A 17,323-nucleotide genomic window follows, 5' to 3' on the forward strand; every position below is an offset into this window, starting at 1 on the left:
TGTAAACGCCACTGACATGCACAAGTCAGACAGAAAGAAACCCTAGTGGCCTCAAAACCAAACTGGCCCGCTGCTCCATTTATTTTCCTTTGTTATCTGATGACAACACCAAGGTAACCGCTAAAAAATGTGCATTCAACAAAAATTAACCTATCGCCAGCCACACGATATCGCAAGCACTCTTGGCAAACGGAGGAGGGGTTGAAAAAGGACTCTATGCACACACGCAAGATAGTCTGTTTGGCAAAAACACATTAATTTTAAATGATCCAAGACCTGATGCCATTAATATTATACCCGACTCGTGTAAAAGGCACATGTGAAACTTTTAGACTGTACAGACCTCTACCTTTAGACCCAGACGCAGTCACGGGCAGGCAGTTTTAAATAGTGCGAGCCTAGTCAGATAGCGTCTACTTCAAAAAGCTAAATATAAGTTAGCAGCTTATGTTAATCGCTAACGATTTGGGACAAATAAGATGTTATTTAATGTTAAACTATGTGAGTGGTGCGACAGGGATTTGAGCAGTGTCAGAGTCACAGCAGACAGCTGCCGCCGGTGTGTGTACATTCATAGAAAATAATGTGTTCTGTTTTTAGATTCATGGCGCGGCGCTGCACTTCTCGTCCAGTGTGCGACCCCCCTTCAGGGTTTAAATGAAAGGACTTCAGTCTTACCGACTCGTCCTCAATCATGGCTGCCGAATCAAAGAAGTCTGGTCTTAACTCCGCCCTCTCCCGCCTGTTCCTGGATGGAGGCTGCAAAGTATTTAAGAATGATATCAACATTTTGTCATATTATTTGATGGATGACGCCCGCATCATAACAACGACTAAGCTTGTTTCTTACCAGGTCAATCACCATAGTATCTTCGAATTCCTCACTGATGTCTTCCAGCTGTCCACGAGAAGACATCATGACGTCCTCGAAAATGGGCTCAGCGTCGTCCTCCATGAGACCACGTCTAGAAAACAAGTACCTCATTATCACATACAAAACAAACAAATTGGTCTTCAATGAGATTGAATATCCCATACGGTGTCAACCTGGTTTCTCCACTTACACAGTCTGTCGTACTCCTCCACTTCTGGGCTTCATGTAGTTCATGGCTGTGCGTTCTTTCCTGTTCACCTCCTCCATCTTCTGCTGTCCAAGCCAGGACATCTGCATCTGAGGACTGAGACAGCAAAAGACAATTTATACTTAATCCTCTGGACACACAAAATAATACTTCAAGATGACAGCGCCACCACTCACTTGTGAACGTAGTCTGTTTCAGATCCAGGCTCTGAGTCCGGATCAGGGATGTGTTCGGCAGCTTGCCGAGGGTTTTCTCTGAGTACGGTGGAAGTAAGCTGGGGGGTCGGCATGCCTCCCGGGGTCTGTAAGGTGTCGTTTCTCATCATCCAAGAGCTCTCCACACTCTCCTCTGAAGAATAAAGATACCCACAAATACACATTTGTTACAAAAGCACCTCATCAAAACTAAAACACAATTCACTTTGGCATCCTCACCCTCGATGCGTTTCTTGTGCACGGCTGGGCGGCCCTTCTTGCTGCGTACAGATCCAGCTTTGCTGCTACTGCTGCCGCTGGTGAGGGACATGCGATCTTCGTCTCCACCCGTCAGCAGAGAGTTTCTGTAGGAGATGAGCGGGAGCCAGATGTCCTCACGTCTCTCCATCATCTGCTCTGTCATGAACTTTTCCAGATACGAGTGCCTGTAAAGTCATGCAGAAATAATGACATTAAAACAAGAACAATTGCAATGGATTGCAGTGTACAATTTGTGACATGTGTGCCCCTCACTGAATTTGGGGGGAAGCACGTGACCGTAATGGACATAATTATTGTGATTAGGAAGACTTACACTGTTTTCTTGTCTTGGCGAAGAAGCTTCGAGGAGAATTCACAGAGAACCTCTAGGAAAGCCAGATTTGGAGGGGGATACTCCGGTCCTTTCGGATTCTGATATTTAAAGGCAAACTCAATTCCATCTCTGTAACAGAGCAAAATATAGCAAAATTTGCAATCAACACACTCATGCCACTATATGGGACACCCAAAAGTAAAGCATAAAGGTTTTGTTGGGTCTCAATATGTTGATTCTGAATAAGCCCTTACGGCACAAAAACTCACTTGTGCAGCGTGGCCACAGCCTCTCTGGTCTTGATCTGGTCTAATCCGAAGGTCAGGGCAAAACGACGGGCCAATTCCTTAATGCCACTGACATGAGATGAGGTCCTGTCTAAGTTGGGGCCCTGATCCTGGATCAGTTCATTAAATAGCTGAGGAATAGAAGAGGAATAAAGCGGATTTAAAACAGCTCGAATGCCATATTTTCCACAATAGGAGGCTAGGTTTTTACCTGCTGTAAGCTCAGAATGAGCGTTTTGGCACACAGTATCTTGTCCGTCTGCCTGGTCTTGCTTAGCGTTTCTTTGATGATGTCTCCATAATCATTGTAGTACTACAAAAGATTTTTTGAGTGCACAGCTGTTCTGGTAACAGTTTAATGCTTAGTTATTTGTTGAAGAATGGCCATCCTACCTTCATGTAGTGTTTGAAGATATCTGCAGCGGCAGGCATGTCTACTATATCATAAATGATAAGCTTGCTGAAGGCAGCTAGAAGGTTCCTCCTCTTATGCAAGGCCTCGATCTTGTTAGCTTCATCTTCCTCATCACCTTCTGCGTACATGGCATAAGAACATTGCTGGTCTACCAAATACTTCTTCTCAGACTGTTTAAAGTCCCAATTATAAGGTGACTCCATCAATGTTTCCCAACGCATTAAATTCCATACTATAATGTTAGACTGTGTATTATGTGATCTAATCAGAAGTGAATTAAATGAACTATGTGCATGTATTTAAGAAGTGATGGTGTGCTCACCTATGCTCTGATTCTCATCATCCTGGTCAATGAACACATGGTCCAGGACAAAGTTGAGCAGCTCGTTCTGTAGTGTGCTGTCTGGGTTAAAGACTAAAGGTTGTAGACCCTCTCTGGACCCTGTAGTGAGCTGGTGACTGAAGATCATCAACAGGTCACACAGCAGCATGAATGCCTGAGGAGAAAGAAGATCAGGTACGGGTGGTACAAAATACCACAAAAGACCACCTACTTTCCGCCTACTGATCTAATGTGTAATGTACCGTGCACAATGTTTTTACATCCACTTCTAGCGCCAACCCACAGTGTTTGGCATGGTCTGTCTTTAGGCTATCATTGATAAAAACAACTCTGCTTTTCATTTCGTGAGAAAAAGTTGTGCTTATTTCAGCAATTGCTTAGCCCCCTTACATATACTAACACAAGCAGCGGTCCTCTGACATCATATGCGTAAACTTAACTCTGCTATTTCTCCGGCTTGTGTTTCAACAGCTCACACATAGACATAATCTCAAACTAATCAGGACAGAAGCGATCGAAAGTGGACAAAAGAGACAGATTAAAACAGGTACGCTTCTTTCTCGTCCAGTTGTAACACGATCGACCAAAACACATCTTAAAACCAGATGTTAATGTGCTCTGTGTGTGAAGGGCTTAAGAGGATGAAGGTTTTCATCTCACCTGCTCTTTGACCGGTGTGTTGACATTTGATAAACACTGCTGGCATACAGCCAAAAATGACTTGACAACTCTCCTTAGTGCTAGAAGATCATCCTAAAGTTGACAAAAGAGAAGAATTATGATAACCAGTAGTGGGTGGGTGATTCTCATGAAACCATTGAAACACCACGGCACTAATGATTTTAGCTTTAAAATGTGTAATATAGTAACATTAAAAAGCATCAGAATTAACACAATACTGTGTTCTACCTTGCACAATGTGTGATTTCAACATAAGAATTTATAATTGGAAATTTTATCTCATTTTCTGCTGAAATTCTCATTACCGCAATGTGTCCGGCTGTGTTTGAACATGCGTTATGTTGTAATTTAATCAAATTAACACAAAAATATTAAGAAAAAGAATAAATGGATGTTTTGCTAGACTACTTTAGATGACAGAAAAAATATTTACTGAATATTCATGTATAATAATAATGAAGAAAAATTAGGAAAATGATGTGTCCATGCCTGATGTTCTCATCCTCCGCAACACTTTTTGAGAACAGTTTAAGCACACATACAGAATTTTAATAAAGTTTGATTTTGAGTGACCAAGCACATGGACCAGTTACTACATCATTTTTTTACAGTTAATTTGAAATATTGTCTTGTCAGAATGCTTACACGACATTTTGATTATCATTACCGCAACAGATGCTTATTAAATGTTAATTTAATTAATAGAAGCATAATACTTTGATTTTAAATGCATGTGCAGAATCTCCAAATTATGTTCTTTCAGGTTTGTCATGTCATTTTGAAATTATGTCAGTGTTGATGTTTTCTGACTGTTGCGGTAATGAGATTTTTTAGGACTAATTTTTTAAATTATGTTACAAAAAGTGTTAAATGATAAGTAAAAGTTTTTAAATTAATGTTCCCATTTACTCCAGACTTTGTTTTTCAATGTCTGGTGGGAAAAAAAGTAAATTTTAGCAATTTTTACATTTTCATGCTTGACATTTTTAAAACCAAGTTTTCGTGAGAATCACCCAGGTACTTATATGCTATGTAATACTTATTTAAGTAACATTTAGGAAAATATGTACTTTAAAGGGGACAATTCATAACACTTTTTAAGATTTAAAATAAATCTTTGGTGTCCCCAGAGTATGTGAAGTTCTACCTCAAAATAATATATAAATAATTTATTATAGCATGTTAAAATTGACACTTTGTAGGTGTGCTTTTAAATGCAAATGAGCTGATCTCTGCACTAAATGGCAGTGCCGTGGTTAAGGGGCGGTATTATCCCCTTCTGACATCACAAGGGGAGTCAAATTTCAATTAGCTATTTTTCACATGCTTGCAGAGAATGGTTTACCAAAACTAAGTTACTGGGTTGTTCTTTTTCATATTTTATATGTTAATAGAAGCACTGGGGACCCAATTATAGCACTTAAATATAGAAAAAGTAAGATTTCATGATATGTGACCTTTAAGAGTAAATTTAAAGGTGGGTACTTTACTCAAATAAATTTTTTTGAGTAAAGTACCCACTTTACTCTATTATTTCTAATACTTTAAGTAAAGTTTTGGTTATTCTAATATGATAACATCTGATAATACTCTACACTTCTTACATGTATAGACTTTTAAAGATTAGCACCATTGTTGAGGGCTGCTAATAAAAGGGTTTCAGGTTCAATCCCATTTCTGCTCCAAAAGAGTACCGACTGCTTTAATCAATGTATTCTGAATTGTGACAAGACTTTGCTCAAATTAAAAATATGATTCAATTGAAAAAGTCATTAAATCTAAAAGGTTACAGACCTTGGATGGAGCGCCCTCTGTGATTTTCACCAGCTGCCACAGTATAGAGTAATGAGAACACTGAAGTGCCTGCACTGCTATCTACAAATCACACAAAGCAACCCACTCAATGTCAGCGTGTAATATTATATACATTAAATCAATGCTTCTTTAGTCACCCGAAAAAAGCAACATGTCAAGTTCACTACATGGACAAAAATATTAATTATTGGTCAGTATTTTTTGCTAAATTAAAGGGGGGGGGGGTTCAACAGTATTTCATGCATTCTGACTTATTAACACAGTTATGGAGTTGTTTCCTCATGCTAAACATGGCATCACTTTCATGCGACAGAGCTTTTTTATCAAGACTTAACAACGGCACGAGAGAAGAAGTGTGTTTTTAGATGTAAGGAGAAGAAAGCCAGCATTATGGAAACAATGGATATAGTATTTTTATCCGGGGTAGGAGCGGAGTTTTGCGTGTGTTTTTATTTAACCCTGAATTTCGTTGAAAAGTCCCAACCGGGTCATGAGTTGCATGCCGTAAGTAAGACTTTGTGTTATGTTGAAAATAGGTGCGTAAGTGCATATAATATAAACAACATGAACATGTAGTGAATCATGTATACAGTGTTGCATGACTCGTGACTCGCTCCTCCCGCAACTCGTAACTCCTTCCGATTTTTTTTTTACGTTATCGGAAAGAATCGGTAAAGCTGATTTGTCTTTTATAAATCTGATAAAACTATGAAGGATGTAATACTACTCTATAGGTACTCCAGATTAACATCAGATAAGCAGAAACAGCGTGTGTTATAGGAGCTTTAAAGAGACACTCCACTTTTTTTGAAAATATGCTCATTTTCCAGCTCCCCTAGAGCTCCCCCATTTTGTTATCTATTCAGCTGATCTTCGGGTCTGGCCGTACCACTTTTAGCATAGCGTAGCATAATCAATTTAATCCGGGTACCGTCAACTGTGTGCTTACCATCATTTATCAAAATATCTTCTTTTGTGTTTAACAGAACAGACAAACTTATAAAAATTTGGAACAACATAAGAGTGAGTAAATGATCAATTTTATTTTTGGGTGAACTATCCCTTTAACTGGTCTTTAACACTTTTGGGATGAACTAGATTGGAGTTTTTGAATGAGCTCATATTCCCGCAGAAACACTGCAAAATCCTCCCAGTGGAATGGAAGCCGTTAAACCTGCAAATAGGGGACTAAATCCATAATAATATACGTGCATTTAAAATGCAAGTCCCCGCATTTTTTTATCAGTTCCCAACAAATTCTCATAGCCATAGTGTGTCTGAATGTTTTATTTAGATCTTATTTGTAATTCTCAATACTCTTAATTATTTGTACTGATAATACATTAATGATAACACTATGATAATACACTAATAAAAATCATACTGCCCAGACACAAAATTAAAATACTGTTATAAATACCATTATAACTATAATGCCTCTATTATACCGTTACATCATATATGTATGAATATCTTACAACTTGCTTTTAATATAATGGTAATATAATTTCTGTATTGTTTACTTTAGATAAGGTAAAAACATGACTTGGATGTGTTCTTGAGAGATTGAGAGAAATCGCTTAACTCATCATCATATAAAAAACAGACGCACCTGCTCTGGCATAGAGCCCTGCTCTATTCCCGTCCTTAGCAACCTATAGCAGTTCCCAAACAAATCCCATCTGGTCAGGTCATGAGCACTGATTGAAACAAGAGACAGATAGACGGCCAGTTCATAAGCACTCAGTGACGTCAAGCAGTCAGAAGTAATGAGGTTCGACTTCATGATTTGACAAAACAGCATACTTGTGAAAGGCAGTGAGTCTCCTTAGTGTCGAGAGAACGTTGTAGATGTCATCATCGTCCGCTTCTTCACCCTGCAAATGAAATAGCCAATCAGAGAGAGCTTTGATCAGTGGCTACAAACTGATAACTTTAAGAAACATATGAATTTTTTAAAAAATTCTAATGACCATCATGAAGAGTCCAAATGTTTTTTTCCACTTTAAACATTTGTACATTGTTACGTGTCTCAAGTGTCCCCTTATAAGCCCACAGTACGTTACACACATAAGCAGTCAAGGAAGGCAAGACCCAAAAATACCTCTAACCGTATCAAATGTACTCGCAGCCTCTTTATTATCGTGCTGTCTGATTGTGATGAGTATTTAGAGTAACACTTTAGCAAACTCTCTCTCTCTCTCTCTCTCAATCCGTCCCTCACCGCCTGCAGTAGCTCCTCCACCGAATGGTTAAAACGGTCGGCCAGCTCGTCGATGAGCTGACTCCTGCCGATGTCCACGCGGTTCATGATGGTGTAGTCCTCACTGCACAGGATGCTGTAGGTTTTGCTGCAGGCCTCCAGAACCTCTGTGTCCGTGTGCTTCTCCACCACAAATTTGATCTGCTTAAGCAGCGCATCTAAGTGCTGGAACATCAAATATAGCACCAGGTCAGTAGTGTGAGCGACACTCATAATAGTCAGTGTATACAAGTGTGTGGCTCACCTTCTCCATTCTCCCAGCACTGTACACATCCAGGTCAAAGTACTGCGGTATCTGAAGTAGGTTAGCAACTTTCTCTGCGTCTGTCTGGTACTGTGGGTGGAAGACAGGTATTAGCAAACAAACAATTACATTTGTAATTGACACGTGTGAGAATTAAAATAAAATATTGAAACAGGTCCTACTTTTGACAGCAACATAGGAAGAGCCATGATGAAGTGCTCTGTTAGTTTGTTTTTGTCGTCAATCTGTGTTTTCCTTTCCTTTGCAGTCAAGACCTAAAACAATAGCCAGAGAAATGTGAAATCACACCAAATTGAGATTCAGATAATTTTTTCTAATTTACGAACAATATACACATTAGTCATATACTTTGGGTGACCATATGTGCCATTTTCCCTGGACACGGATAAGTTCTCCAAAAGGCGCATTTGTCAACCGCATACATCATCGAGGTATTCACATTTCAGTTAAAAACATTATACAATTAGGAGATTTATTTCTATTAAGACATACAGTCATTGTAGTTTTATTCTTACCTTGAAATTTAACAGTTGCTTTGAAATAAAACCTGAAATATTAAATTTCGATGACGTATGCAATCGACAAATGCAACTTTCGAGGGACACACCCTCTACTCATCTACAGTCTACTCATTTTCAATATTAAAATATGTTATTACCTTAACTAAGAATTGTCGATACATCCCTCTATCATCTGTGTGCGTGCACGTAAGCGCTGGAGTGCGCTGCGACGCTTCGATAGCATTTAGCTTAGCCCCATTCATTCAATGGTACCATTTAGAGATAAAGGTAGAAGTGACCAAACACATCAACGTTTTTCCTATTTAAGACGAGTAGTTATACGAGCAAGTTTGGTGGTACAAAATAAAACGTAGCGCATTTCTAAGCGGATTTAAAAGAGGAACTATATTTTATGGCATAATAGCACTTTTGGGAGTACTTCGACTCGCCTGAAAAGTCCGCTCCCCTTCTCACTCTCATAATGGGAGAGGGAGGGTGTTACTGCGCCGAGTCGAAGTACTCCCAAAAGTGCTATTACGCCATAAAATGTAGCTCCTCTTTTAAATCCGCTTAGAAAAGCGCTATGTTTTATATTGTACCACCAAACTTGCTCGTATAACTACTCGTCTAAAATAGGAAAAACGTTGATGTGTTTGGTCACTTCTAACTTTATCTCTAAATGGTACCATTGAATGAATGGGGCTAAGCTAAATGCCATCGAAGCGTCGCAGCGCGCTCCAGCGCCCACGTGCACGCACACAGACGACAGAGGGATGCATCAACAACTCCCAGCCAAGGCAATAACATATTTTAATATTGAAAATGAGTAGACTATTCCTTTAAGTGAAACTGATGAAAATCACCCTTTTTCCAGTCCCTCTTCCCACAGGTGGGTGGGCTTCTGCAGCTTGGCGGATGGTACAGACGGTCAACTCGATCAGAGAGCTCTCCTGTCTGTCTATTAACACTAAAGACACAGAGACAGAGATAGATTGTGTTTTCTGTGTAAACACAAAGTATTTGCAGTGCTTGTACGTAGCCTAACTATAAATGCTTTGGATATACAAATGTACAGTCCCAACAAATCACACTTAAACTGAAAATTGAGAAGGCACAGTGATGGTATCAGAGGGTAAAACCATAGTATTTTAATGCACACTGAAATGAATGCACCATGCTCGCAAAGTAATTCTAAACATATTATTGTACTACCCAGCAGGGTTGCCAGGTCTGCCCAATCAAAACTACTCAACAACTTGCCTGGTTGACACTAGCCCAAACCCATACCCATAATACATATTTAAAGAGCAACTATTGTCCGGTTGACAATTTTACATTTTCTTTGGTGTGTAAGTGTGTATTAGTACATGTTAACGATATGCAAAAGGTACAAACCCCAAGATAAACCATGACGCGAGTTATCATTTCCAACATAAATCTCTTTTTTTGGACTACAACAAACACAGGGATTGTAGGCAACAGTTTACTTCCTGGGATTGTTGATCTGGACAAGACCGACATTATCATAATTTCTCCCACTTTGACTCACAACCTGTAAGTAAACTCCTGTCAGCATTGCATTGTGAGTGAATCTTTCAAACATGGTAAGGAGCGTCATATTTCCAGCTGACGTGAGTTGGCGTATAGTTGCAAATTATTGACAGTATGTTGACATGTAGTTGTTAACAAAGTTATTTATAGTTAGCAGAATGTCTAAAGTGGACTATCAAAATAAAGTGCAACGTATGATGTCCGTACCCTCTTCTCCCTGCACTGGTTCCTCCAGCAGGAGCTCTGTCATACACTCCCAATCCTTCAGCAGCTCCTGGGAGCTCTCCCATAAACTGTCCACCAGATACGCAGCGTGCTCATGCAGCTGAAAATACAAACACACACAAACTGGCCGATTAAATCTGCTCCCGACTCCTGCAGATTAAGAGTCAACCCAACCCTGTAGTTTTTAACCAATCCTAAAGAGATTGTTCAGGTATGTTCATACAATTACTGTTCATCTTGATGCTTTCACCTATATGTGTAAAAGCAGCCTGACCTCACTCTCCAGGAAGAAGAGGACCAGCATGCGGATGAGGTTTCCGTTCGGACTGCTCCTGCCCCTACGTTTGGCCAGAGCTTCCTCCGCCTGAGGGTCATGTCTGCTAAACAACCTATACATGACACAAGGATGAACTGGGTGACTTTGATTCATGTATGAATGTGAAATTCACAGCTCTTAATGCATCTGATCTTTTTAGTCCAAAGTAAACTTCAGCTATCTTCTGAATGGTACGCACAATATATATTTGTCTGATTACATGCAAGATAGCTTGAGGAAGATAGCTGACTCACTTTCTATGTAGAAACTCCCCAGCAGCCACGGCCACGGGCCTGTGAGCGGAGTACACCAGATGATAGACGTTCTCGCAGTCCTCATTGGACAGAGCATCCTCACTACCCCTAAAGAAATGAAGATCATCCAATTAAGAGAAGGTCGTAGACCGCAGACACTAGTGCTTACCTTTACAATGTCACTTACTGTAGGATCAACGTCACTAGTCTGATGGCCTCTACTGCAACATCATACTCTTTATCCAGGGTCATGGATACAATACGATCCTACAAAGAGATATTAGCGACATCAAAATGAAGAAGAGATTTAGAGAAGGTGCTACACAATGTCTGAAATGTCCTCTTACCTTAAAGCGGTTTGTGAAGAGTTCAAGTTTTGGAAACAGTTCACGGTTTGTGTAGAGGTTTTGTAAGGCTTTCAAACACTTCAAGCGCACTTCACCTTGCTGAAGATGGAGGATGCTGATGTTACTAAATTGAAAATGTAATGCTAGAGGAGCACAAGGTGTGTTTGTTGCTGTAATCAAAGACAGCATACCCGGTCATGTAAGGTCCATCCAACGTATTTTAAGTAGCTGTCATTCAGGAAGGCATCGCTATACATTTTCATCCACACACCAATCTCCTCTATACAGATCGCTCTGATTTCAGCTATCGCATCCCTGTCAAGCACACAAATAACGCGATTGAACATTTACGCTGTGACATGAATCTGAATTGTAGGGGTCTATGGGATTAATCACCTATAACGATGAACAAAGATTCCCTTGAAGATCGAGTTCATCATGTTTTCGATTTCGTCTTGGTTTTCTTGAAGCTGGTGAGAGAGTGGTTTATGTGAATAAATGTTCTGTTATATAATAACAACATAATGAATTAAGTTAAGGCTCTGGAAGAATCTGCAGACTTTACTCATAATTTTTGGGAAAATCTGCAGAATGGATTTAAAGGTGCAGTGTGTAGATTTTAGCAGCATCTAGTGGTGAGGTTGCGAATTGCAACCAACGACTCGGTCCACTGCTCAACCTTCGCTTTGGAAAACGCATAGAGAAGCTACGGTGGCCGCCACAGGACAAACATGTCATCAACGAAGACAACTTGGTGAAAAAAGTTTGTGGACCCCATTCACTTACATAGTAGAAGAAAAGAATACTATGGAAGTAATTGGGGTCCATGAATGGTTTGGTTACAAACATTTCTCAAAATATCTTCCTTTGTGTTCATCAGAACAAAGAAATTTATACAGGTTTGTAACAACATGAGGGTGAGTAAACGATGACAGAATTTTCATTTTTGGGTGAACTAGCCTTTTAAAGCATTAGTCCATTTTCTTAAAAAAAAAAATCCAGATCATTTTCTCACCACCATGTCATCCAAAATGTTGATGTCTTTCTTTGTTTAGTCGAGAAGAAATAGTTTTTTGAGGAAAACATTCTAGGATTTTTCTAATTTTAATGGACTTTAATGGACCCCAACACTCCATTAAAGGCATAAGGGTCTTATCTAGCGATACGATTGTCATTTTGGCAAGACAAATACAAAATATGCACTTTTATAAAACGGTTAGTTCCAATCCTTGATTCTGATTGGTCAATAGGTGTGCTTTATTCATGATAAAACACTGCTATGACCGCTTCACCCAACAGTTCTATTTAATATCACTGCGCCCTTAGCAACAACCTTAGCAACACATAAACATATAATGAGACAAAGTCTGAGAACAGTTTGTTGTTTTTATTTGAGCTTTCATGTTGTTGTTCGCAGTCAGGGACTATTTTTTCTAGAGGAAGGAATGCTTTTATTGATTTAACTTCATGAAAGTTGCACTAATATTTTTTTTTACTTTAATATTGTGTGGTAACCGTTTTATAAAAGCAATAAGGTACTCGAGGCAAGTGCTGTATCGTGAATAAGTAACGGCTGAAGGGGTTGCAGGCACTCCGCTTCGCGTCGTGCCTAACAACGCCCTTCAGCCGTTACTTATTCACGATACAGCACAGCCTCTCGTACCTTATTGCTTACTTAAACCACAACTTCTTGTCTACCTCCGGTCCTGTGATGCACCAGCGCGACCTTTCGTAATTGCGTAATGACGTAGAAAGGTCACGTGTTACATAAATGAAACGCACATTTGCGGACCATTTTTAACAATAAACTGACATAAAGGCATTAATTATTATCATTCAACAAAAACCAACGTTGGAACGGTCCTCTTTCTCAACATAGTTATGTATAATATATTGTATTTCTGTAAATAGACTCTTCTAAAAGTAACACACTGCACCTTTAAGCCCTGTAAATGTGCTATACTAAATTGAAAATACTACAAACCTATTGGTACCTAAAAGCATTAAATTAGGCAAAGTAACTAATAAACACAAACAAACATGAAGAAAATTGTGTAAGACAGCAGAACTTGAATGTGCAATACCTCTTTCCTCTTTTGAAGTAGAAGTTCAAGCTTCTCATTGGCTCTCTTTCCCACCATTTTGTTGCGTTCTGCTTCGTACTGTCTCTGTGTGTTGTCCTGGTGAATGCTTAAGTTCAAAGCGACGTTCACCAAAGCTGTCATGAGCTTCATGGCTGAGGGCAAAAACCATGAAGGGTCAAATGGTTATTTCTTTGTGTGGCTAAATCTGCTGAGCAGCTACTGGTTAATTCTCCCAAAAGAGTAAACACTGTGGGACAATCAAAGCACACCAACCAAACTAACACGGCAAGAGTGTCTCAACCCAATCTGTTTGGCCAACCAATGGAAGTCAATATGTTTTTTTGCAAATCCATCTGGTGATGCCAGAGGCACAGAAATAAAAAAAAAGTGTTTACCTGCCAGAGTGCTTGTGTGTCTGAAGGCTCGGACCTGTGAGTCAGACAGACCCGTGAGAAGAGAGATGACCGTGTCCATCATGTACTCGTCGTATATGATGCTGTACTGACACTGTCGGATAAGGACGCCAATGAACTCGCAGAAGTTGTAGCGAAACTTCTTCCACAATGGACCGGATATGGTCAAGGGGTAATCTCCACTGTCCTACGATAACAAGCGAAGAATTATCTACTCACCCTACAGCGATATATAACTGGACACATTTTTGTAAAAACATACCTCGTCAAATTCTTCGGTCATTTTGCGGATGATTTCGGCGTTCTGCATGTTCCGAAACATTTCGATTCTAACAGTCCCTGTATATCAGTCATAAAAGCACTCACTGTTATTATTGAAGTTTGTGTGTGGGAATCACATGCTCCTCTATTAAAGACATTTTTAAGTTAATTTCCTCCTCAGTAACAAATAAAAACTGATGATCAAACAATTTTCCTGCCTCTCATGTGGACTACTTGGTGAATGCTATTGCATGTAATTACTAATAATGAGAAAAGCTCATACTATTATATTGTTGTGATACATTAATAACACTGCGTGACATTTATGAGTGCGAGTCATTTAGTACCTTTACAGCCAGAGCATTGGATGAAGAAATTTATGAGGTCCAAAAGTGCTATATCTCTATCCTGCTTGTACGACTCGATCCAGTCATCAACCACCGACTGAAAAAAATCATGGGTAGGTGTGTCACCATTTGCATAAAATTATTAACAGACGTAAGCAATTATCCAATGTATGTATTTCAAAGACCTGTTTAATAATATTAGACACACAAATACTTTATGTCCTAATGAAATTTATGTTGTGACATTTGATATTAAAGGAGACATCATGAAATTTTGAAAATCTGACTTTTTTCATGTTTAAGTGCTATAATTGGGTTCCCAGTGCTTCTATCAACATAGAAAATGTGAAAAAGAGTAACTTAGTTTTGATGAACTATTCTTTGCAAGTATGTGAAAAAATAGGTCCTTTAAATTTGGCTCCCCTTGTGATGTCAGAAGTGGATAATACCGCCCCTTAATCTGCACTATTCAACCACAGCACTGCCATTTAGTGCAGAAATCAACTCATTTGCATTTTAAAGGACACACCCATAAATGGCACATTTTTACTCACACATACAATGTGGCAATTTTAACATGGTATAATAAATTATCTACATGATATTTTGAGCTAAAACTTCACATATGTACTCTGGGGACACCAAAGATTTATTTTAAATCTTAAAAAAAGTCTTGTGAAATGTCCCCTTTAAAATGACAATAACGATTATAGATTTAATGATTACATAAGAGTATGTTACTATACCTGCATGGCACTCTTTCCCTGTTTGACCACGTCAAATAGAGTGACAGGATCTCCCTCTCCGTTTTGCTGTGCCATCCCATTGGCCTTACGTCCACGTGCCACCCCCGTAGAACCCTTTTCCGATGGTGTCTTCCTGGGTTTCTTGTTGGGAGCCTAGAGGAAGTATGGAAACAGCAAATAAAAACAAAAAACACCACAGGGATGACACCACACACTGTAGCCAATCATGTTCAAATATTCGTACAGGGGGTCTGCCAGGTCTTCCTCTCTTCTTCTTGGTCTTTCCATCTCCAGAGTCATCCAGCTCGCTCATACTCATGCTGAGACCCACTGTGTCCTGACCCGACTCACCAGAGTCCCTGCAACAAAAACACATTATGAGGTTTTCGCAAAGAATCATATACGAGCCATAGACATAGATGCAACAGATCTTTATTCTGTTAGGTCATATATACTCATGCACAACATGAATGATAGCAGGGACTCACTGTAGCACTGGCAGCTCTGAGGTGATCATGGTAATGTACGGCCAGGTTGTGTGTCACAGGTCTGTTGTGTAGCACTGTATGTTGCAGAGCTCTGCTGGTGGAGGTCTTTGTGTTTGAAGTGCTGATCACAGTATTAACACTGTTATTTTGAGTCTATAAAGGAGACAACAGAAACATATGAATCATTATTAAGAAAATATATTTTTATAAAACAGTGGGTGATGCACATTTTTATTTATATTTTGTAAATTTTTTTAATGAACACCCTGCAAAAACTCATATTTAGTTAAACCTGCTGAGACATTAAGGATGAGTCATGTGTACAAAAGGGTTACACAGTGACACCAACTGGCTATTTAATGAACTGCAGCAGCACATCATTAACAGAGATGTCAATCTCTACTACACAATGCAGGCAAACCTTATATAGCTTATAAAAAATATGTAATAATTTAGTCTTATAAAGCATTTTAAAAAATATAATTTTTATATGTCAATATCACTTTTTGAATAAATATTTTTTTCAATTTGTAGGTTTAAATAAAGCACTTCCAGTTTTTAAAATTGACATTTTGGACAATTTGTTTGCTGAATGTTTGTCAAGGGTAAACATTAAATTAACTCGTGTCAGGCTAGTTAGAAGTTAAATTAATATAACCTTGTTATTTGTTATGAAGACGTCCCAACACAAGAGGGAACTGTTTGATGGTTTACAACAAAACAGAAAACTATTATGCATTTCATAAAATGCAGCAGAAGAATAGTAAAACAAGACTTTGTGTAGATATGCATTGATCCGACAAAAGTTAACTTTAACCACTAGGGGCAGTATGAACCATAAAGTACTTGACCTTTAATCATTCTTTGATAAAGTACCAACATGAGTTTTTGTATAATTTCCAAGCTCTAAAAAATATGAATAATTTTTCGGTTAAGTTTAACAAACAGGACCGTTCATAAAAACACACTCAGTGTCAGATATCACCGTTTTATTGAATGTTTAACTCTAAAGAATGTAAAGCACTTCTTGGACAACAGTAGGGGGCAGGCTAAGAAAGTTTTCATTAAAATATTCCCTCTAATACTTACAAAGAAAATGCACAAGCATTGAATCTCACAATGCACTCTTACTTTGTTATATAGCAGGCCCTATATAGGCAAACTCAATATAGATATGGGGGAAAAAAGAAAAATACAACCTTTGAGAAAAACATCTAATACGTCATTGTTTTAAAAGCAATAATAATATAAATCCAAATCCATTATTTATCAATAATATTGTCCATCACTGTGTGATAAGTGTAGTACATTAATAAGTAAGGTATAGAGTAAGATTTTGCTACATTATGTTTTAACAGTAGGGTAAATAGTGTTTATCAGTTTTTTAGTGGTGTACAGGTGAGGTGAAGATTATCCTCTTAAGAGGACAGATGGCTGCCACTAGATGGCTGTACACTGCAGGTGTCTTTAATGGACTCAGTCTTACAGGTGTGAGAGCTGCACTGCACTGAAGTTAAACAAAAAGGTGACTGAAAGTGTCCACAAAGTATTTTCTTCAGTTTTTTAGGCATAAAATTGTAAGCACAAGTTTAAGAAGTAATTTGAGTGATTGAAGAGCAATTGTCTGGATTCAGATGATCATCTGACCCCCATCTGCTGCCCTGTCAATGTGGCAGAGGTTTAAATATGACCTTCCCTTCCCCCATTCATGTCACTCTGGACTGCTAAACACAATATGATGACACAGCCCGATCACACGGCAAGCAACACAACACAGATCCAGATTACAAATTAACCAGTAACCACGGCACACAGAGTGAAACCAGCCAAATAAAGTGACAAAAATGCCCT

The 17,323-nt window shown here is 38.9% G+C and overlaps 1 protein-coding gene across 1 annotated transcript in view; it reads right to left on the reverse strand.

Moving 5' to 3' along the window:
* stag1a (STAG1 cohesin complex component a) overlaps window positions 1-17,323 on the reverse strand; it is a 55,921-nt gene that overhangs the window by 2,055 nt on the left and 36,543 nt on the right. Inside the window, exons 2-33 of the mRNA XM_055202181.2 lie at window positions 15,473-15,625; window positions 15,229-15,343; window positions 14,985-15,137; window positions 14,239-14,335; window positions 13,893-13,969; window positions 13,613-13,817; window positions 13,218-13,369; window positions 11,530-11,603; window positions 11,325-11,448; window positions 11,134-11,232; window positions 10,974-11,053; window positions 10,787-10,894; window positions 10,491-10,605; window positions 10,199-10,316; window positions 9,304-9,407; window positions 8,102-8,194; window positions 7,920-8,009; window positions 7,637-7,840; window positions 7,219-7,289; window positions 7,025-7,112; window positions 5,392-5,472; window positions 3,577-3,669; window positions 2,896-3,070; window positions 2,552-2,691; window positions 2,370-2,471; window positions 2,141-2,289; window positions 1,872-2,000; window positions 1,517-1,722; window positions 1,259-1,430; window positions 1,065-1,178; window positions 851-965; window positions 679-759 (exon numbers count right to left, since the gene is read on the reverse strand). Of these exons, the coding sequence (XP_055058156.1) occupies window positions 679-759; window positions 851-965; window positions 1,065-1,178; window positions 1,259-1,430; window positions 1,517-1,722; window positions 1,872-2,000; window positions 2,141-2,289; window positions 2,370-2,471; window positions 2,552-2,691; window positions 2,896-3,070; window positions 3,577-3,669; window positions 5,392-5,472; window positions 7,025-7,112; window positions 7,219-7,289; window positions 7,637-7,840; window positions 7,920-8,009; window positions 8,102-8,194; window positions 9,304-9,407; window positions 10,199-10,316; window positions 10,491-10,605; window positions 10,787-10,894; window positions 10,974-11,053; window positions 11,134-11,232; window positions 11,325-11,448; window positions 11,530-11,603; window positions 13,218-13,369; window positions 13,613-13,817; window positions 13,893-13,969; window positions 14,239-14,335; window positions 14,985-15,137; window positions 15,229-15,343; window positions 15,473-15,501 (3,753 nt within the window). The 5' untranslated portion in view covers window positions 15,502-15,625. The remainder of the gene's footprint in view (window positions 1-678; window positions 760-850; window positions 966-1,064; window positions 1,179-1,258; window positions 1,431-1,516; window positions 1,723-1,871; window positions 2,001-2,140; window positions 2,290-2,369; window positions 2,472-2,551; window positions 2,692-2,895; window positions 3,071-3,576; window positions 3,670-5,391; window positions 5,473-7,024; window positions 7,113-7,218; window positions 7,290-7,636; window positions 7,841-7,919; window positions 8,010-8,101; window positions 8,195-9,303; window positions 9,408-10,198; window positions 10,317-10,490; window positions 10,606-10,786; window positions 10,895-10,973; window positions 11,054-11,133; window positions 11,233-11,324; window positions 11,449-11,529; window positions 11,604-13,217; window positions 13,370-13,612; window positions 13,818-13,892; window positions 13,970-14,238; window positions 14,336-14,984; window positions 15,138-15,228; window positions 15,344-15,472; window positions 15,626-17,323) is intronic.

Source organism: Misgurnus anguillicaudatus, chromosome 2, assembly GCF_027580225.2.
Source record: "Misgurnus anguillicaudatus chromosome 2, ASM2758022v2, whole genome shotgun sequence".
Classification (NCBI taxonomy): Eukaryota; Metazoa; Chordata; class Actinopteri; order Cypriniformes; family Cobitidae; genus Misgurnus; species Misgurnus anguillicaudatus.